The sequence below is a fragment of the Bubalus bubalis genome, chromosome 1 (genome assembly GCF_019923935.1).
Source record: "Bubalus bubalis isolate 160015118507 breed Murrah chromosome 1, NDDB_SH_1, whole genome shotgun sequence".
In the NCBI taxonomy this organism is placed as follows: Eukaryota; Metazoa; Chordata; class Mammalia; order Artiodactyla; family Bovidae; genus Bubalus; species Bubalus bubalis.
The window spans coordinates 128,649,409-128,665,093 of NC_059157.1; the positions used below are offsets into that span (position 1 = coordinate 128,649,409).

At 48.9% G+C, this 15,685-nt stretch overlaps 1 protein-coding gene and 1 pseudogene across 1 annotated transcript; both read left to right on the forward strand.

Moving 5' to 3' along the window:
• The first annotated feature begins 2,851 nt into the window (after window positions 1-2,851).
• On the forward strand, window positions 2,852-12,891 carry LOC102414222 (annotated as a pseudogene).
• Window positions 7,781-8,302, forward strand: LOC102396873 (40S ribosomal protein S13-like). Its single transcript, XM_044944170.2, has one exon. The coding sequence runs from the start codon at window positions 7,790-7,792 to the stop codon at window positions 8,243-8,245; it is 456 nt and encodes a 151-aa protein (XP_044800105.1). The 5' UTR covers window positions 7,781-7,789; the 3' UTR covers window positions 8,246-8,302.
• Window positions 12,892-15,685: the final 2,794 nt, after the last annotated feature.

A 15,685-nucleotide genomic window follows, 5' to 3' on the forward strand; every position in this document is an offset into this window, starting at 1 on the left:
TGGGGTTGCCTCCCTTCATGACACTGCCTGAGAGTGCTGGCATAAAAGCAGAGGTCAGGCAGTGGAGAGAAGAGGGTGGCCAGGGAGGACTAAAGAAACGGCTGGGGCACACTGCAGCCAGGGCTGGAGGCCAAGGGGAGGGGGGTGCAGGCCCAACATGCGCCCCCTGCTCAGTTGGCTGGCTTTACTGGCCGCCTCCTTCCTGCTCCTGAAATTCGGCATCATCTACTGGGAAAGGAACCACCTTCCTCCTAGTCCCTTCCCCTTCCCCATCCTTGGAAACCTGTGGCAACTAAGCTTTCAGCTGCACCCAGCAACGCTGCTCCAGGTAGGGAATCTGTCCTGAGTTGGAGGCCCTCCGGAGGGGTGAGCACATGGACCCTCCCCCTCAGCCCAGGGACACTAGAAGTAAGGAACTGGGCTCAGACACACATCAGGGTGCATCCTGCTCCTGCCGTTCACTCACGTTATGGCCTCGAGCCTTGGTTTCCTCATCTATCCAGTGCAGGGCTGTTGGGAGACTGCAAACAGAGTGTAAGGACTTTGCCCAGAGCTCAGCCAAGAGGATTCTGAGGCAGAGCTCCACTGCCAACGTAACGAGATGGAGAACACTCTTTCACCAGACTCTGCTCCAAGGCGGTGCTGTTTGTGGCTGGAAGCCATTTTCTGAAAAGCCACTTGGGTTGGGAATTGGGGAGATTGGGACCCCCAAGGGTATACTCAAGTAATGCTGTGGCATTAAGGCCCTTTCTGGGTTGGGTGGATCCCACCAGTAGAAGGGCTTCTGTTGCAAGGAGAGGGGTTTGAAATCCAGGCCAAAACTGATTTGTTGCTGAGAACTGGAGTTCAGTTCAGTTCAGTCGCTCAGTTGTGTCTGATTCTTTGCGACCCCATGAGCTACAGCACGCCAGGCTTCCCTGTCCATCACCAACTCCTGGAGCCTACTCAAACTCATGCCCATTGAGTCGGTGATGCCATCCAACCATCTCATCCTCTGTCATACCTTTCTCCTCCTGCCTTCAATCTTTCCCAGCATCAGGGTCTTTTCGAATGAGTCAGTTCTTCGCATTAGGTGGCCAAAGTATAGGAGCTTCACCTTCAGCTTCAGTCCATACTTCCAATGAGAGCTGGAGGGCTGGAGACAATTCCCTTCTGCATGACAAGGCTCAACTCTCATCGATGACAACTAAGTATTCTTTAAAATTCTGGTTGAAGATATGCGATAACCATGATTCCCAGGCTCCCCGAAAAGCACTGCATTGAGAGTCATGGGTCCTGGGTGTGAGGTTCTGGTCTTTCACTTTCTTTATTGGCCTCCATTTTCTTGTCTTTCTTCTTCCTCTTCTTCTTTTTTTATTGGCTGTGCTGAGCAGCTTGTGGGATCTTCATTCCCCCACCAGGAATCGAATCTGGCCCCCAGCAGTGAGAGCGTGGAATCCTAACCACAGGACCACTAGGGAATTCCCTGGCCTCCATTGTCATAAAATACGTGCCTCATATACACACTGATGGTGTGCTAAAGCTAAAGTAATCTGTGTAAAGGCCACACTGGACACTAAGCTCTGGAGAAAGTACAGTGATAATTTAATATCATCTGTAAAATGGGTAGAACATACCCAACTCCCAGGGTTGTTGAGGTTCAACGATCAGACACCACGTGTGTAAGTGCTGGACCCTGACTATGCTAAGCCCACAGGGAGCCTGTGATGTAACCCCCGCTGGCACCCCCGCTGTGGGAACCCGGGGTTTGGCTTATCTGATAAATGGATGGTGAGTGCTCTGAGAAGGTGAGTACTGGGTGTGAGAAGGAGGGGATTCATGCCAAAAGGAAGGTGCAGAGAATGGGGTCAGCTGAGCTGTCTCTGCAACCTGAGACCCCGTCTCTCTGCAGCTGGCCCAGACTCACAGCCACGTGTTCACAGTGTGGGTCGGCCCCACGCCGGTGGTGGTGCTGTGCAGCTTCCAGGCGGTGAAAGAAGCCCTGGTCTCCCACTCAGAGCAGCTCTCAGGCTGGCCCCTCACCCCACTCTTCCAGGACCTAGTTAGAGAAAGAGGCAAGGCTGCCCTCCCTGCTGGGGAAGGGGTGGCTGGGTGGTGACTGCACACAGGGGTCCAGTGGGGTGACCCAGAATTGTTGACATGGAGGAACCTGCTGGGAGGACTCAGGTCTCCTCAGATAACCCTGTGTGAGAGGCGGGGGTGGCATGGGGAGGAACCAGCTCTGGGGGTTAAAAAGACCTGGGTCGTTTCAGCTCCACTCCAGATGAGGCACTCACTCTCTGTCCCTCAGTGTACCCATCTGTTAGATAGGGAGACTGACTGCTCTCGCCTCCCAGGGACAGGGCAGGGGGGAGGTTAAGTGAGCCACACACCCAAAGGTGCCCAGTACAGCACCTGGCTCAGCGAATGCCCTCCGCCCCCTGCTCTCCCCTCCAGGCCCTGTCCTCCCTTCCTTTCTTTATCTCCTCCTCCAGTTCCTATGGGGACTCTTAAAGGTAAAATCAGGTTGGCAGCCTGGGAGGAGGGCACAGCTGAGCCTGGACGGCACCAAGCTCACGGATCCCATGAGCCTCAGATGCCCCTCACTGGCCGGCTGGCCAGCCAGAGCACCATCCCAGAGCTGACTGGGAAGGCCGCCAGGGGTCTATCCTCCCCATCTGGGTGCGAGCTGGGCAGCTTTGGCCAGGGAGGGTGGGAGGGACTGCTGGATGTGCTGCACCCCTGGCCCAGGGGTCATCTGCAGCAATGGGCACACATGGCTGCAGTAGAGATGCTTCTGCCTGGCCGCGCTGCAGGGGCTGGGCTGAGACCTGCTGGCGCTGGAGCTGAGGCTGCAGGAAGAGGCAGCAGGGCTGGTCAAGGCCTTCCACCGGGAACAGGATGAGGAGCAGCCTGGACAGCCCCCCAATCCCCGCAGCACGCAGCACACTCCTGCAGGGAGGCTGAACTGTGTGTGTGTGTGCGTGTGCAAGTGTAGAGGAGTGGACCCTTTGCAGGTCCAGGAGGGGACTTATGCTACATCAGTAAATCAGGAATTTCTATAGTGTGGGCAGGTGGGTGGACACAGGCCCAGAATGTCCAGTCCTTGGGGAAGCCTGAAGCCTTTCTCTACAGATGGGGAAATGTCCTCCCCCAACATCTCGGCCTTTTACACCACAGACCCTTTGCACATGCTCTTCCTCCTCTAGAATATCCTAATCCACACCCCTTCCCTCCCTGTGAGAAACCCCAGCTCCTCTCAGACCTGGCTGACATCACCTGCTAAGCAGCCGTCCCCGAATCCCAGGTCCTTGCATCCTTTGCTCCCAGCTGGGACACACCTGCCCCACATTCTAGTGTGTTTAAAGTGGTGTGTGTCTCCAATACCTCTCCTTGCAAACCCAGCACCTGTATCACGAAGCCTGGCCCATAGATGGTGCTCAGTAATCATTTGCTGAGTGAACAACTGAGGACTGAGAATGAACGAATGATGCAATGAGCAGCCATATACAGCCTGGAGAAGCGCTCGGTGCAGTGCTCTCTGCCTCCTCACTCTGAGCCCTGCCCCTCTGCTCTCAGGTGGACCCTTTGACTCTCAGGCACCCATTGTCAGATCCATGGCCAGAGTCACTGGGGCTCTCGTGTTCAGCCACCACTTCCTCTCGGAGGATCCCTTCTTCCAGGAACTGATTCAAGCCATCAACTTTGGCCTGGCCTTTGTCAAGGAGGCAGATGTGCGGGTCATTGGACAGCTGGGGGTCTGATGCAGGCAGGGGCCTCAGCCAGGGCATAGCCAGGTGAGTGTCAGTTAGGCAGGAGGAGGGCCACAGGGCCTGTTTCTGGGTTCCTCCTGGGATGCCCACATCAGAGGTCTCAGCCCCCTTCAGCATCCCCAGCAACGTTCTCAGTTCCCCTGACTCAGTGCCAGCACCTGAGCAGCCCCTGGGGAGGCCTCTTACCCCACAGCTAAACGACCTGTTCCCCTGGGCCTTCCGCTGCCTTCCTGGCCCCTACCAGGAGATGTTTAGGTACCAGAAGGCTGTGCGGGGCTATACCCACCGGGAGATCAGGAGGCACAAACTCAGGACATCTGAGGCCTCCAAGGACTTCATCAGCTGCTACCTGGCCCAGATCAAGGTGGGCCTGAGAGGGCTGCAGAAGGCTGGAGGTGGCGGGGAGGGCCGGAGCAGGGGGAGGGATGGGGTTGGGGGAGGTACAGAGGGGCAGTCTTCCCAGCTGCATCTCATTTCAAAGCCATGGCCTCAGGTCCTCACCCTGGCCTCAAATCTTTCAGAGCACGCCAAAGCAGCCGCCATTTGGGTTTTTCCTCCCTTCTTCTCCCAGGCCAATGCTGGCTCCTGCAGACATGGGTAGGGTGGGAAGCAGGGGACCTAGCTGACGTCAGAGCCAGCACCCCTGGGGCAGTTCCCTCTACCCAGAGAATTCTGGTCACAAGTCTAGGGACTGGCCAGGCCTCACTCAGGGAGACCCCAGGGCTCTGTTAAAGGAGAGCTTCAGACCTGGAGCTGCCCTCTCCACCGCCTACCCACTAGGCCACGGATGACCCTGTCTCCACATTCAATAAAGAGAACCTGATCCAGGTGGTGGTCGACCTGTTTCTGGGAGGCACTGACACCACGGGCACCACTCTGTACTGGGTGCTCATCTACATGATCCAACATGGAGCCATCCATGTTAAGGGGGCCAATGGGTACACCCTGCTGACTGCCCCTGGGCTGTGGGCCTCTGGGCTGAAGGCACTGGCCCCCATCACTGGCTTTGGTCTATAGTCCTGGGAAGGGGGGCCCTGCTCTGACCCCTGTGGTGTGGGAAGTGTTCATGGCTTTGAATTAGAAGGGGGAGAGGGGGCAGGGAGGGGACTTCTATTCCTGGCTACTTAGTGAGTGATCCTGGGTAAGTAATTCAACCACTTAGAACCAGTGTGAGATGAGGCAGTATTATTTCACTCATTCAGTACTGATTCAGTACCTGTAAGTGCCAGGCCCTGTACTCAAGATCACAAAGAAAATGTGGCTAGAGTTCTCTCAGGGACCGACTAGCCATGATCTAAGTTCACATCCTGGTTCCACCAGTCTTGTGACCTTCAGCAGAATACCTGTCTGATCGCAACCTCAGTTTTCCTGTCTGTAAAATGGAGAAAACCGTTCCTACTCCATAGGACTCCTTGTATATAGAAAACCTGGTACACAGTGGGTATTCACATATGGATCCTTCTCCTTCCCTCCAGAACCCCTGGAGAAGCAAACCCTGCAAAATCTTGTTCACGAGCTCTGCCTTAGAGAGAGCCTGTCACTGTTGGGACCAAGGGTGGCTGAGTGAGGTGGGGCGACCTAGGAGCCCTGAGTCTCCATGGTGATCTCTGGGTGCAGACCAGGACGGTGGGGAGGCTGGGCTGCAGCACTGTCCTGGGACCCACGCGGAGCTGCCGGCAGAGAGGGTGCAGCAGGAACTGGACGCAGTGCTGGGCACCTCCGGAGCCATCTGCTACAAGGACCACAAGTAACTGCCCCACACCTGCGCCCTCCTCCACGAGGCACAGTGCCTCAGCAGTGCTGCATAGGTGCCGTGCGCCAGTGTGTGACCTCCACTCGTGTGCATGGCCACCCCGTGCCCAAGGTAGGTGGCCCCCGTGTGACCTCATGACTGATCCAGCGCCTGCAGAAAGCACCCTTCGCTGGGCAGCCTGCCCGGCACAGCCACCCGCTCCAGCTTCTGCCTGTCTGCCGGCTCTCTGTCAATCATCCACGCATCCATCTCCATCTATGGCTTTCCAGACAAGAGGGTTATGATTGTGAAAGAATATACTCATTTAGGGATATTTTTAAATGTTCTGCACTGTTCAGAAGTACCCCTGCACATATTTTAATGTTCTTCTTTCCAATCTTTCCTGTCCACATTTTTTTATAAATCTATGATTATGCTGAATATGTAATTCTGAATCCTTCACATCAGTTAACTCATTATTCTGATTCTTCTTCAGTATTGGTTCTCAAACTTCCAGAATCACCTGCAGGGCTTACTAAAATGTACATTAGAAAGAAATAAAGTGTTAGTGTTCACTTGTGTCCAACTCTTTGTGGCCCCATGGACTTGTAGCCTACCAGGCTTCTCCTTGCAAGAATACTGGAGTAGGTAGCCATGCTCTTCTCCAGAGGATCTTCCTGACCCAGGGATCAAACCTGGGTCTCCCGCATTGCTCGCAGATTATTTACTGTCTGAGCCACCAGGGAAGCCCCAAAATGGACATTTCTGGGCTCCATTCCCAGAGTACTGGGGGTGAGCCCTTAGAATTTACCTTTCTAACAGGTTCCCAGGTGGTGGTGATGCTTTGGGTCCCAGGACCACAATATGAACACAACTGGTGCACATCACTATTAATGGCTGCATAATATTCCACCAAATGGGTGTTTTGTATTTCTTAACCCTTCTTATAAACTTTTAGGCCATTTGCACTTTATGTGCCTTAGGCTTGGTCTGCATTTTGTATTATATCCTTGGAAATGCCTGTCTAGTTTCTTTCATTTTATAATTAGGTTAAGAGGCTGCTGTTGTTCAGTCGCTAAGTCATGTCCAACTCTTTGTGACCCCATGAACTGCAGCACACCAGGCTTCCCTGTCCTTTACTATCTTCTGGAGTCCACTCAAATTCATGACCATTGAGTTGGTGATACCATCCAACCATCTCATCATCTGTCGTCCCTTTCTCCTTTTGCCTTTGATCTTTCCCAGCATCGGGGTCTTTCCTAATGAGTTGGCTCTTCGCATCAGGTAGCCAAAGTATTGGAACTTCAGCTTCATCATCAGTCCTTCCAATGAATATTCAGGGTTGAGTTCCTTTAAGATTGATTGGTTTGATCTCCTTGCAGTCCAGGGGATTCTCAAGAGTCTTACCCAGCACTACAGTTGGAAGGCATCAATTCTTCAGTGCTCAGCCTTCTTTACTGTCCAACTCTTACATCTGTATGTGATTACTGGAAAAAATCATAGCTTTGACTATACAGACCTTTGTCGGCAAAGTAATGTCTCTGCTTTTTAATATACTGTCTAGGTTTGTCATAGATTTCCTTCCAAGGAGCAACTGTCTTTTAATTTTATGGCTGCAATCACCATCCTCAGTGATTTTAGAGGTTAAAAGGACAAGTACTGAATAAGGAGAGATAGAGAAATAAAGTTAAAAACTATTTAGGTTGAAAACAGCTACTGTATATGTACATAAACTTGAGTCTGAGCTACCCTGGGGTCAAGGCTAAAGAGGAAATCCAAATTAGTTATGACTCTCATGTAATAAAAGCAAGCATATGTGTATGAGGAAAACTTTGGCTTATCCTCCAAGAAGTTATGAAGATCATCATTCATAACACACTTTTGAAGGCCAGTAGACAATATATATTGAGTGGTGCCTTAAGTAGGAGTTTTTAAAAGACACAGGAATATTTTTCCAAATGGTAGCTTCTTACCTCTAACTCATTTTATTATTTTTTTTAATTTTAACCTCTAACTCATTTTAAATGATGTAAGTTTGACATGAATACATTTTTGTATGGAGTAAAGAAAAAGATGGAGTTGAGGTTTATAGCTCTCTGGTGATCCAACTTGAGACAGATTTCTGCCATGAAATGGGTTCTAATAATTTCTAATAACTAATAACCTGCTCTCTGCCAAGCCTTACTGTGTTAAGGGATTTGTGTCCACTACAGCATTCAGTCTTCACAATGACTGTCATACAGATCCTAAGTAAAAGATGTTTGTTGAATTAACTGTCGCCTTTTGCTGCCACACCGCCACCATCATGGGTCGCGTGCACGCTCCCGGGAAGGGCCTGTCCCAGTCGGCTCTGCCCTACCGCCGCAGCGTCCCCACCTGGCTGAAGCTCACTTCTGACGACGTGAAGGAGCAGATCTACAAACTGGCCAAGAAGGGCCTGACTCCCTCACAGATCGGTGTGATCCTGAGAGACTCTCATGGTGTTGCACAAGTACGTTTTGTGACAGGCAACAAAATCTTGAGAATTCTTAAGTCCAAAGGACTTGCTCCTGATCTCCCTGAGGATCTCTATCATTTAACTAAGAAAGCTGTTGCTGTTCGGAAGCATCTTGAGAGGAACAGAAAGGATAAAGATGTTAAATTCCGTCTGATTCTGATTGAGAGCTGTATTCACCGGTTAGCTCGATACTACAAGACCAAACGAGTCCTACCCCCTAATTGGAAATACGAGTCATCCACAGCCTCTGTCCTGGTTGCATAAATTTGTGTATTGTACTAAAGCAATAAAATCATTGTTTAACAGAAAAAAAAAAAAAAAGAATTAACTGTCTACTTCTCTTTGCATGCTCAGTTGCTTCAGTCTGTCTGACTCTTTGTGACCCCATGGACTGTAGCCCACCAGGCTCCTCTGTCCCTGGGATTCTCCAGGCAGGAATACTGGAGTGGGTTGCCATGCCCTCCTCCAGAGGATCTTCCTAACCCAGGGATCGAACCTGTGTCTCTTATATCTCCCATATTGGCAGGTGGATTCTTTACCACTAGCACCACCTGGGAAGCCTGCCTTTCCTGCTATGTAATAAATTACCCCCAAACTTAGCAACTTACAACAACAGCATTTCTGAGAGTCAGAGATCTGAGTGTCTGTGGGTCAGGGGCCTAGGTGCTGCTTAGCTAGATGGCTCTGATTCAGTGTCTCTCATGACGCTATGATGAAGTTGTTGGGCTGCAGCTGCATTCTCCCCTGAAGGCTCCATAGGGAGGTCCCACACCTTCAGGATTGATTCTGGGCAGTCGGCTGGAGGCCACCCTCAGTTTCTTGACATTGGGAATCTACAGAGGGGAGCTTAAAACAGCTGAACTCCATTAGAGCAAGTGAGAAGACAGTAGCCTTAGTCTTTTTGTAACCTAATCTCACATGATATCATGATTTTTGCTATATTCTATTTGCCAGAAGTGAGTCACTATAGACAGCCCACCCTCAAGGAGAGAGGGTTTCATGGGGAGTGGATGCCAGGTATCAAGAATCATTTGGGGAGTGGGGTGTCATTTTAAAGAAGCACAGATGGTAAGGTTGCCAATTTTAATAAAGATGTTGCAGAGTCTCTCATCTTGGCACCCAGTGCATGGAGGTGATGGCTAGAGCCCCAAGCCTTCCCTCAGAAAGGGGCTTTGGCTCAGCACTGATGCTCCAGCCTGTTCTTGCTGGATGCCTGGATGGTACAAGATGGTACACCATGGAAATGATGATGAGAGAGAAGGTATGGAAGCCCAATCTTCTCCATCATGAGAATCTTTGTTCAACTCTTACAACCGTGGTTCAGGGCAGACTTGATTGCAAGGGCCTGGCAGGATGTGATCATTAAATTCTTATTAATTTGATCAGACTTGAGATACCTGCCTCCATGTACTTTCTTCTTCATAATAATCCTGTCTTTTTGATGTTGTTGCTATTGTTATTCTTTTTTTAAACAGATAGCTTATGAGAGCTCATGTAACTGCCCCGAACACACAGTAAGAAACTTAACTGAGTTTAATTCATGTCCTTCTGATTCCAACTTTTTTTTTGTCCTTTTTACCATACTCCCTGCCATTCATATTGCTCCAAAAATCCCATTTTTGTAAAGTAAATGAGCCAGCATGTTGGATGGAGATGTTTTGCATTGTCTATTGTTCTGTTAGGTTGGCTAATACTGAGCAGTCCTTGGCAGTATTTGACCATTAGGTTCAGAGGTTAAATGTCTCCTGGATTGTAAGGATAGGACCATGTCATCAACTCATTCTGCTGTTAGTCTGGTAGGAGGCCCCAGGTATGACTCTAAGAGTCATACCAAATTAGGTCAAATTGAAAAAGAGGGAACTAGAGTTCAGGTCTGTTTCAAGCCATCTGGCATTAGAAATTTCCTTATTAATAGTCCTGTCTTGCCAATTGATTCTAGGAGTTTGTTCTGTGATAAGAGCTCCAGGGAACCATTAACAGCCTGGAATCAATATCCAGCTTTCCCAGCCTGGGCAAGAGATGTCTCCTGAAAGTAGACTCAAAGCTTGGCAGTAGATCATTAAATGTTACAGAGACTCCTAAACTGTTCTTAACCATTCCCACAGTCGCGTGACAGTGACAACAGCGACGGCCCCTAATCAAGCCCGTCTCCTCAGACATTCTATTTGATTATAAACGCCAAGCTGCCATTTACAGGGAAGAAGTTGGGCTAGAGTCCCCAGGAGGCACCCAGCAGGCAGATGGTTCTATAATTTGGAGGAGAGGGAGGGTTGGCCTTGTTGAGTAAGTACTGGCTATGTCTGAGCCAGTCGCGCGAGTTGAGGTCTCTCAGCCACTTTGCAAGAAGTCCAGAACATCACCCAGAACAGGACATAAATAACTCTGAAGGGAAAAGAGCGTCTTGCCCGGAGCCTTTGCATCCAAAGGAGGTTGTTAAGAACTGCCGTAATGCAGGGGTTTCTTCATCCCAGGAAGGGAAAACAGAGTGTGGGGTGGAAGTCCCAGAACCATAACTAGGAAACAGCCTGCTTAGGCAGCAGAAGGAGCAAGTGCCTCCTGTGCAAAAGCCTCTGCCTGAAGCCCTGGAGTCAGAAGGCCTGGGCGCCTGTTGGTCTGGATGGCTAGGGTCAGGCCCCTCCCTGTAGGCTTCAGTAGATCAACTGAAGAAAGAGGGGAGAGGGCTTCTACAAGTATACACATTCTCTGTGTTCTGCATTCCTCATTGGCTTCTCTCTGGTGTGCAGGCTTCAAACTGCTGAGTTTTTGTCTTTAATTTTAAGATGTCTTTGTCAAAACCAAGAATCAGGTGGCCAGTTCTCTAGTCCCCCAGGGATGACCGGTTTGATTCTCTGGTGTTGGTTAAAGAACCGCAGAATAGGAGGCCTGCTTCAGAGCCCTGGGGCTGTGTGTCCCAGGTCCCGGAGGCCACAGCAAACCCCTTCCTGGCTCCCCTTGGGCCTCTTGCTCAGCCCAGGGCCTGCAAGGTACGGAGCAGAAGTCACCAACAGCAAGTGTTGGCTCCTATCTGCTCTGGTCTGATCAGTCTGATTCTCTTTCCAGTCACTCACTTCTTTGAGGTAGAGTGAGGGCTCAGGTTAGGGTTAGAGGTCACCCTCTCCTCTCCCTAATTCTAAGGAGTGAAGCTTTCTGTCTCTTCTTCTCTCTCTGCCTCGTTACTCAGTCTTCCTTACCCTTTGTCTGCCTGCCATTCCATTCCTCCTCTCTCTCTCACGCACACACACCGCCACTGTTTGTTGCCCTGTGCAGGACTTGGTGCCCTCTGGTCATGCCCACCAGCCACTGGCCCTCTTCCTCGGAGACAGGAGCTGTGTCTAGCCCAGGCTGGGAGTCTTAGGATGGAGGTAGGTGCCCCATAGCCAGGAGAGTAATGCCCAGCAACTTCACTTCTTTGAGGGCCCCTCTGCTGAATCTTTTGGGGCTCCCTGGCCCCAGGCGACTCTCGCCTGCCCACCTAGTGTTCTCTGAGCTCATGTCAGCCCAGCGTCAGGGTTGGGTGCTGGGTCAACTGAGTTCCTTGAGCTACACCAGCTCATCTCTGCAGGGCACCATCATCTTGCCCAACCTGGCCTCTGTGCTCTGTGACCCTGAGTGTTGGCGGAGCCCCCGACAGTTCAACCCTGGCTACCTCCTGGACAAGGATGTAAATTTTGTGGTCAGGGACATCTTCCCGCCATTCTCCGCAGGTATGGGGTGCAGCACTGGTTGTGGGTGGGGGGTGTGATGGGACCCCTGAAGGACCACCTGCTGCCTCATGACCTTTCCTTCTGCTTCCAGGGCATCAGGTGTGCCTAGGGGACTAGCTGGCTTGGATGAAACTCTTGCTGATGTTTGCCACCCTCCTCGGGACCTTTTTGTTCCAGCTGCCAGGGCGGAGCCCAGGGCTCAGGTTGGAGTACAACTTTGGGGGCACCCGGAAGCCCCAGCCCCAGAAGATCTGTGCCGTGCCCCGTCTGAACTGCCCCCATCCAGGTCCTAGAGAGGAGGTCCTGTAGCCGACTGGAATCTGGAGACTTGTCGCCCACAAAGACCTGCCTCAGTCTCTCTCAGCTCCTGAAAAGTTGGAGAAGAACAGAGTTTACCAGCTTAGTGGCCTATGGTTCTCCCTAACACAAGCTCTGATGCGTGACATTGGAGGGTATACTTATTAAGGATTCTACCAATGTGGTTCAGTTGGGTAGCTCAGTCCCTAGGATTTTATAAGGTTGGTTAAGAGGTGTGGCCTTGAATCACGTCAGAAGATTAATCTGGGGAGTCAAGTCTCACGAGGTAGCTTCTCAGCAGTTCAGAGAGAAAAACCAAAATGCAGTAATGCATCTCTATACTATTGATGCAGGCCCTGACAGTCCAAAACCTGGGAAGCTCATTTTTTCTGTCCTCTCCTGCCCTCTCCTGACCAGAGGCAGGAAGTGCATGCCCCTGCAGCCACATGACCAGGAAAGATCTCCCCAGCAACCTAGGATGCCTCAAGTTTTAAAACATTGTGTTTCCAGGGACTTTCCTGATTGGCCAGTGGTTAGGACTCCACGTTTCCACTGCAGGGGGCATCTGTTCAATCCCTGATCGGGTAACCAAGATTCTGCATGCCTCGTGGCACGGCCAAAACACAAAACAAAAAAACACCCCACTGTGTCTCTAGACAAACATTGCTTACTAAAAAAGAATAATTTGATTAGGAAATTCAAATTAAAGTCAAAATGAGATACCACTACACACTTATTAGTATTGCTAAAAACAAAGTCTTGAACCTAAGTATTGGAATTCTCACACACTGATGATGGGAATGTAAAATGGTTCAATCACATGGACAATTCCTGGTACAATTAAACACTATACCATATTATCCAGCTGTTTCACTCCTAGGTATTTAACCAAAAGAAGTGAAAATATATATTCACAACAAAACATACTATATGATTCCATTTCTGTGATATTCTTGGAAAGGCAAAATTATAGGACGTAAAACATAAGTGGTTGGCAAGGTCTGGGAGTAGGGTTATGGGTTGACTATAAAGGGACACAAGAGAACTTTCTGGGGTGATGGGAATGTTCTGTATCTTGATTATGGAGACAGTTACACAACTGAATGTGTTTGTCAAAAATCACTGACCTGCATACTTCCAAGAGTGAATGTTGTATATAAATCATATCTGAATAAATCTGACTTCTAAGAAAGAAATATCTTTTATCCTTTGAGTTATTTAAAAGATGTACCTATGACTTGTAAACAAAGTACAGATATAGAAAACTTACGGTTACCAGGGGATAAGGTGGTGGGGAGGATAAATTGGGAGACTGGGAGTGACATATATACAGTACAATTTATAAAATAGATAGCTAATAACCTGCTGTATAGCAGAATGAACTCAGTACTCTGCAATGGTCTGTATGGGAAAACAATCTAAAAAAAAGTGGCTATATGTGTAAGGGTGATTCACTTTGCTGAACACCTGAAACTAACACAACATTGCAAATTAACTATACCCAATAACAATTATTCTTAAAAAGTGTCACTCATCATCTCCTTATATGAAGGGCTAAGTCAAGCCCCACTTACAGCGGGTCGTGCAGTCCCCGGGACAGTGCGCCCTGAGGGGAACTCAGGATAGAAAAGCAGGAGGATGCAATCTGTGTTTTGGATGCAAGGGCCCCGAGGTAGTTAAGATGCATATCTAAGGAAGGAGTTCAATGACCCAGAGGCTTTCATCTTCCCTTACAGAGACAGATAAGCACTAAAATCATTACCTTGAGATATCTCTTCTTTGTGATTAATAGTAAGCTTTTCCTTCCTCACTACTGTGTTTTCCCCAAAGCTCAGTGGTAAAGAATCCGTCTGCAATGTCCGAGAGGCGAGTTCGACGCTCAGGTCAGGAAGATCCCTGGAGTAGGAAATGGCAAACTGCTCCAGTATTCTTGCTTGGAATATTCCATAGACAGAGACTACAGCCCACAGGGTCGCAAAGAGTTGGACACAAATGAGCGCGTGCGTGCACACACAATTTTCCACAAAAAATGTGTATACATACTGATCCCTCCCCTACCTGTTAGGAGCAGTTCCTTGAGGCTCTGAGAGGCTGTCTTCTGGGCCATAGTCCTCAGTACTGTCCCTGAATGAAGTAGAAACTCACTGCTCTTATCTTGTGTGGTTTTTCCAGTGGACAAAATGAACCAACATTTCTAATTAGTAGGATATCAGTTATCACTGTGATGAAATAAAATGCCTATTTTATGGCAAGACAGGAAAAAATTTAAGCAAAAAACTTCCTTGCAGCTTTGGGTCTCCCTGCTCCCCTTGAGAGTGTGTGGTGCAGTAACCAGACCTCCTTAAAAGATAGCCGTGGTTCTTAATCTTGTAATGGGCGGTGAGGACACATGACCCACTCCTTCCTTTGTATGTGCAGATCTGCACTATGTAAATTGTCAATGATACATCATTTGATGTATATTTGTCTCAAAAACTTATGTAACTATGCTTTGACCTCTAACGGGTGGAACAGAGCTTTCTGAAAGACTGTCTCCCAGGTTAGAATCCTCAGATTGGCTCTAATAAAAGTTTCTATTCCTTTCTTAGATCGACTATTAATTTTTTCATCCACAACTGTTAAACTGAGCTGGGAAAATTCCAGCCTAAAATTCCAGCTGGGAAACTTGTATTAATTAGCCTCTAGTCTTTCTGCAATTGGAGAAGGAAATGGCAACCCACTCCAGTGTTCTTGCCTAGAGAATCCCAGGGACAGGGGAGCCTGGTGGGCTGCTGTCTCTGGCGTCGCACAGAGTCGGACACAACTGAAGCGACTTAGCAGCAGCAGCAGCAGTCTTTCTGCAAGCAAATGTACAAGTTCTTCTAGGCTTTTTTTCCTTCTTTTTTAAAATTGAAGTACAGTTGATATACAATGTTTCATATGCACCGCAAAATGACTCAGTACATGTGTGTGCCTGTGTGCATGCTCAGTTGTATCTGACTTTTTGCAACTCCATGGACTGTAGCCCACCAGGCTCCTCTGTCTATGGAATTTCCCAGGCAAGAATACTGGAGTGGTTGCCATTTCCTACTCCAGGGGATCTTCCCAAAGCAGGGATCGAAACTGCGTCTCCTGTATCTCCTGTGTTGGCAGGTGGATACTTTACCACTATGCTGCCTGGGAAGCCCATCAGTTCAGTTCAGTCACTCAGTCATGTCCGACTCTTTGCAACCCCATGGACTGCATGGGAAGCACATATATGTGTTTCTATATATTCTTTTTTTAAATTCTTTTCTGAAAAAAGATGATCACATTATAGGTTATCACAATATGTTGAGTACAGTTCTCTGTGCTATACAGTAGGTCCTTGTTGATTATTATATGTATATAGTAGTGTGTGTGTGTTAATCCCAAAGTCCTAATTTATCCCTTCCTCCCCTGTTCAAGTTTGTCTCTGTGTCTCTCAGTCTATTTCTGTTTTGTAAATAAGTTCATTTGTATCACTTTTTTTAGATTCCACATATAAGTAATATCATATATTTCTCTTTATCTGACTTCACTTAGTAAGATAATTTCTAGGTCCATCTATGTTGCTGCAAATGGCAGTATTTCATTCCTTTTTATGGCTGAGCATTATTCTCTTACAGGCTTTTTGAGATCTTGAATCTTTCTCACAGACATGTTATTTTCTGTGTGGAACCATACCCAGGGCCTGGAGAGTCCA

Excerpts from the sequence above, each read along its gene's own strand:
- LOC102396873 (XM_044944170.2), top strand. The coding sequence starts at position 7,790 with ATGGGTCGCGTGCACGCTCCCGGGAAGGGCCTGTCCCAGTCGGCTCTG.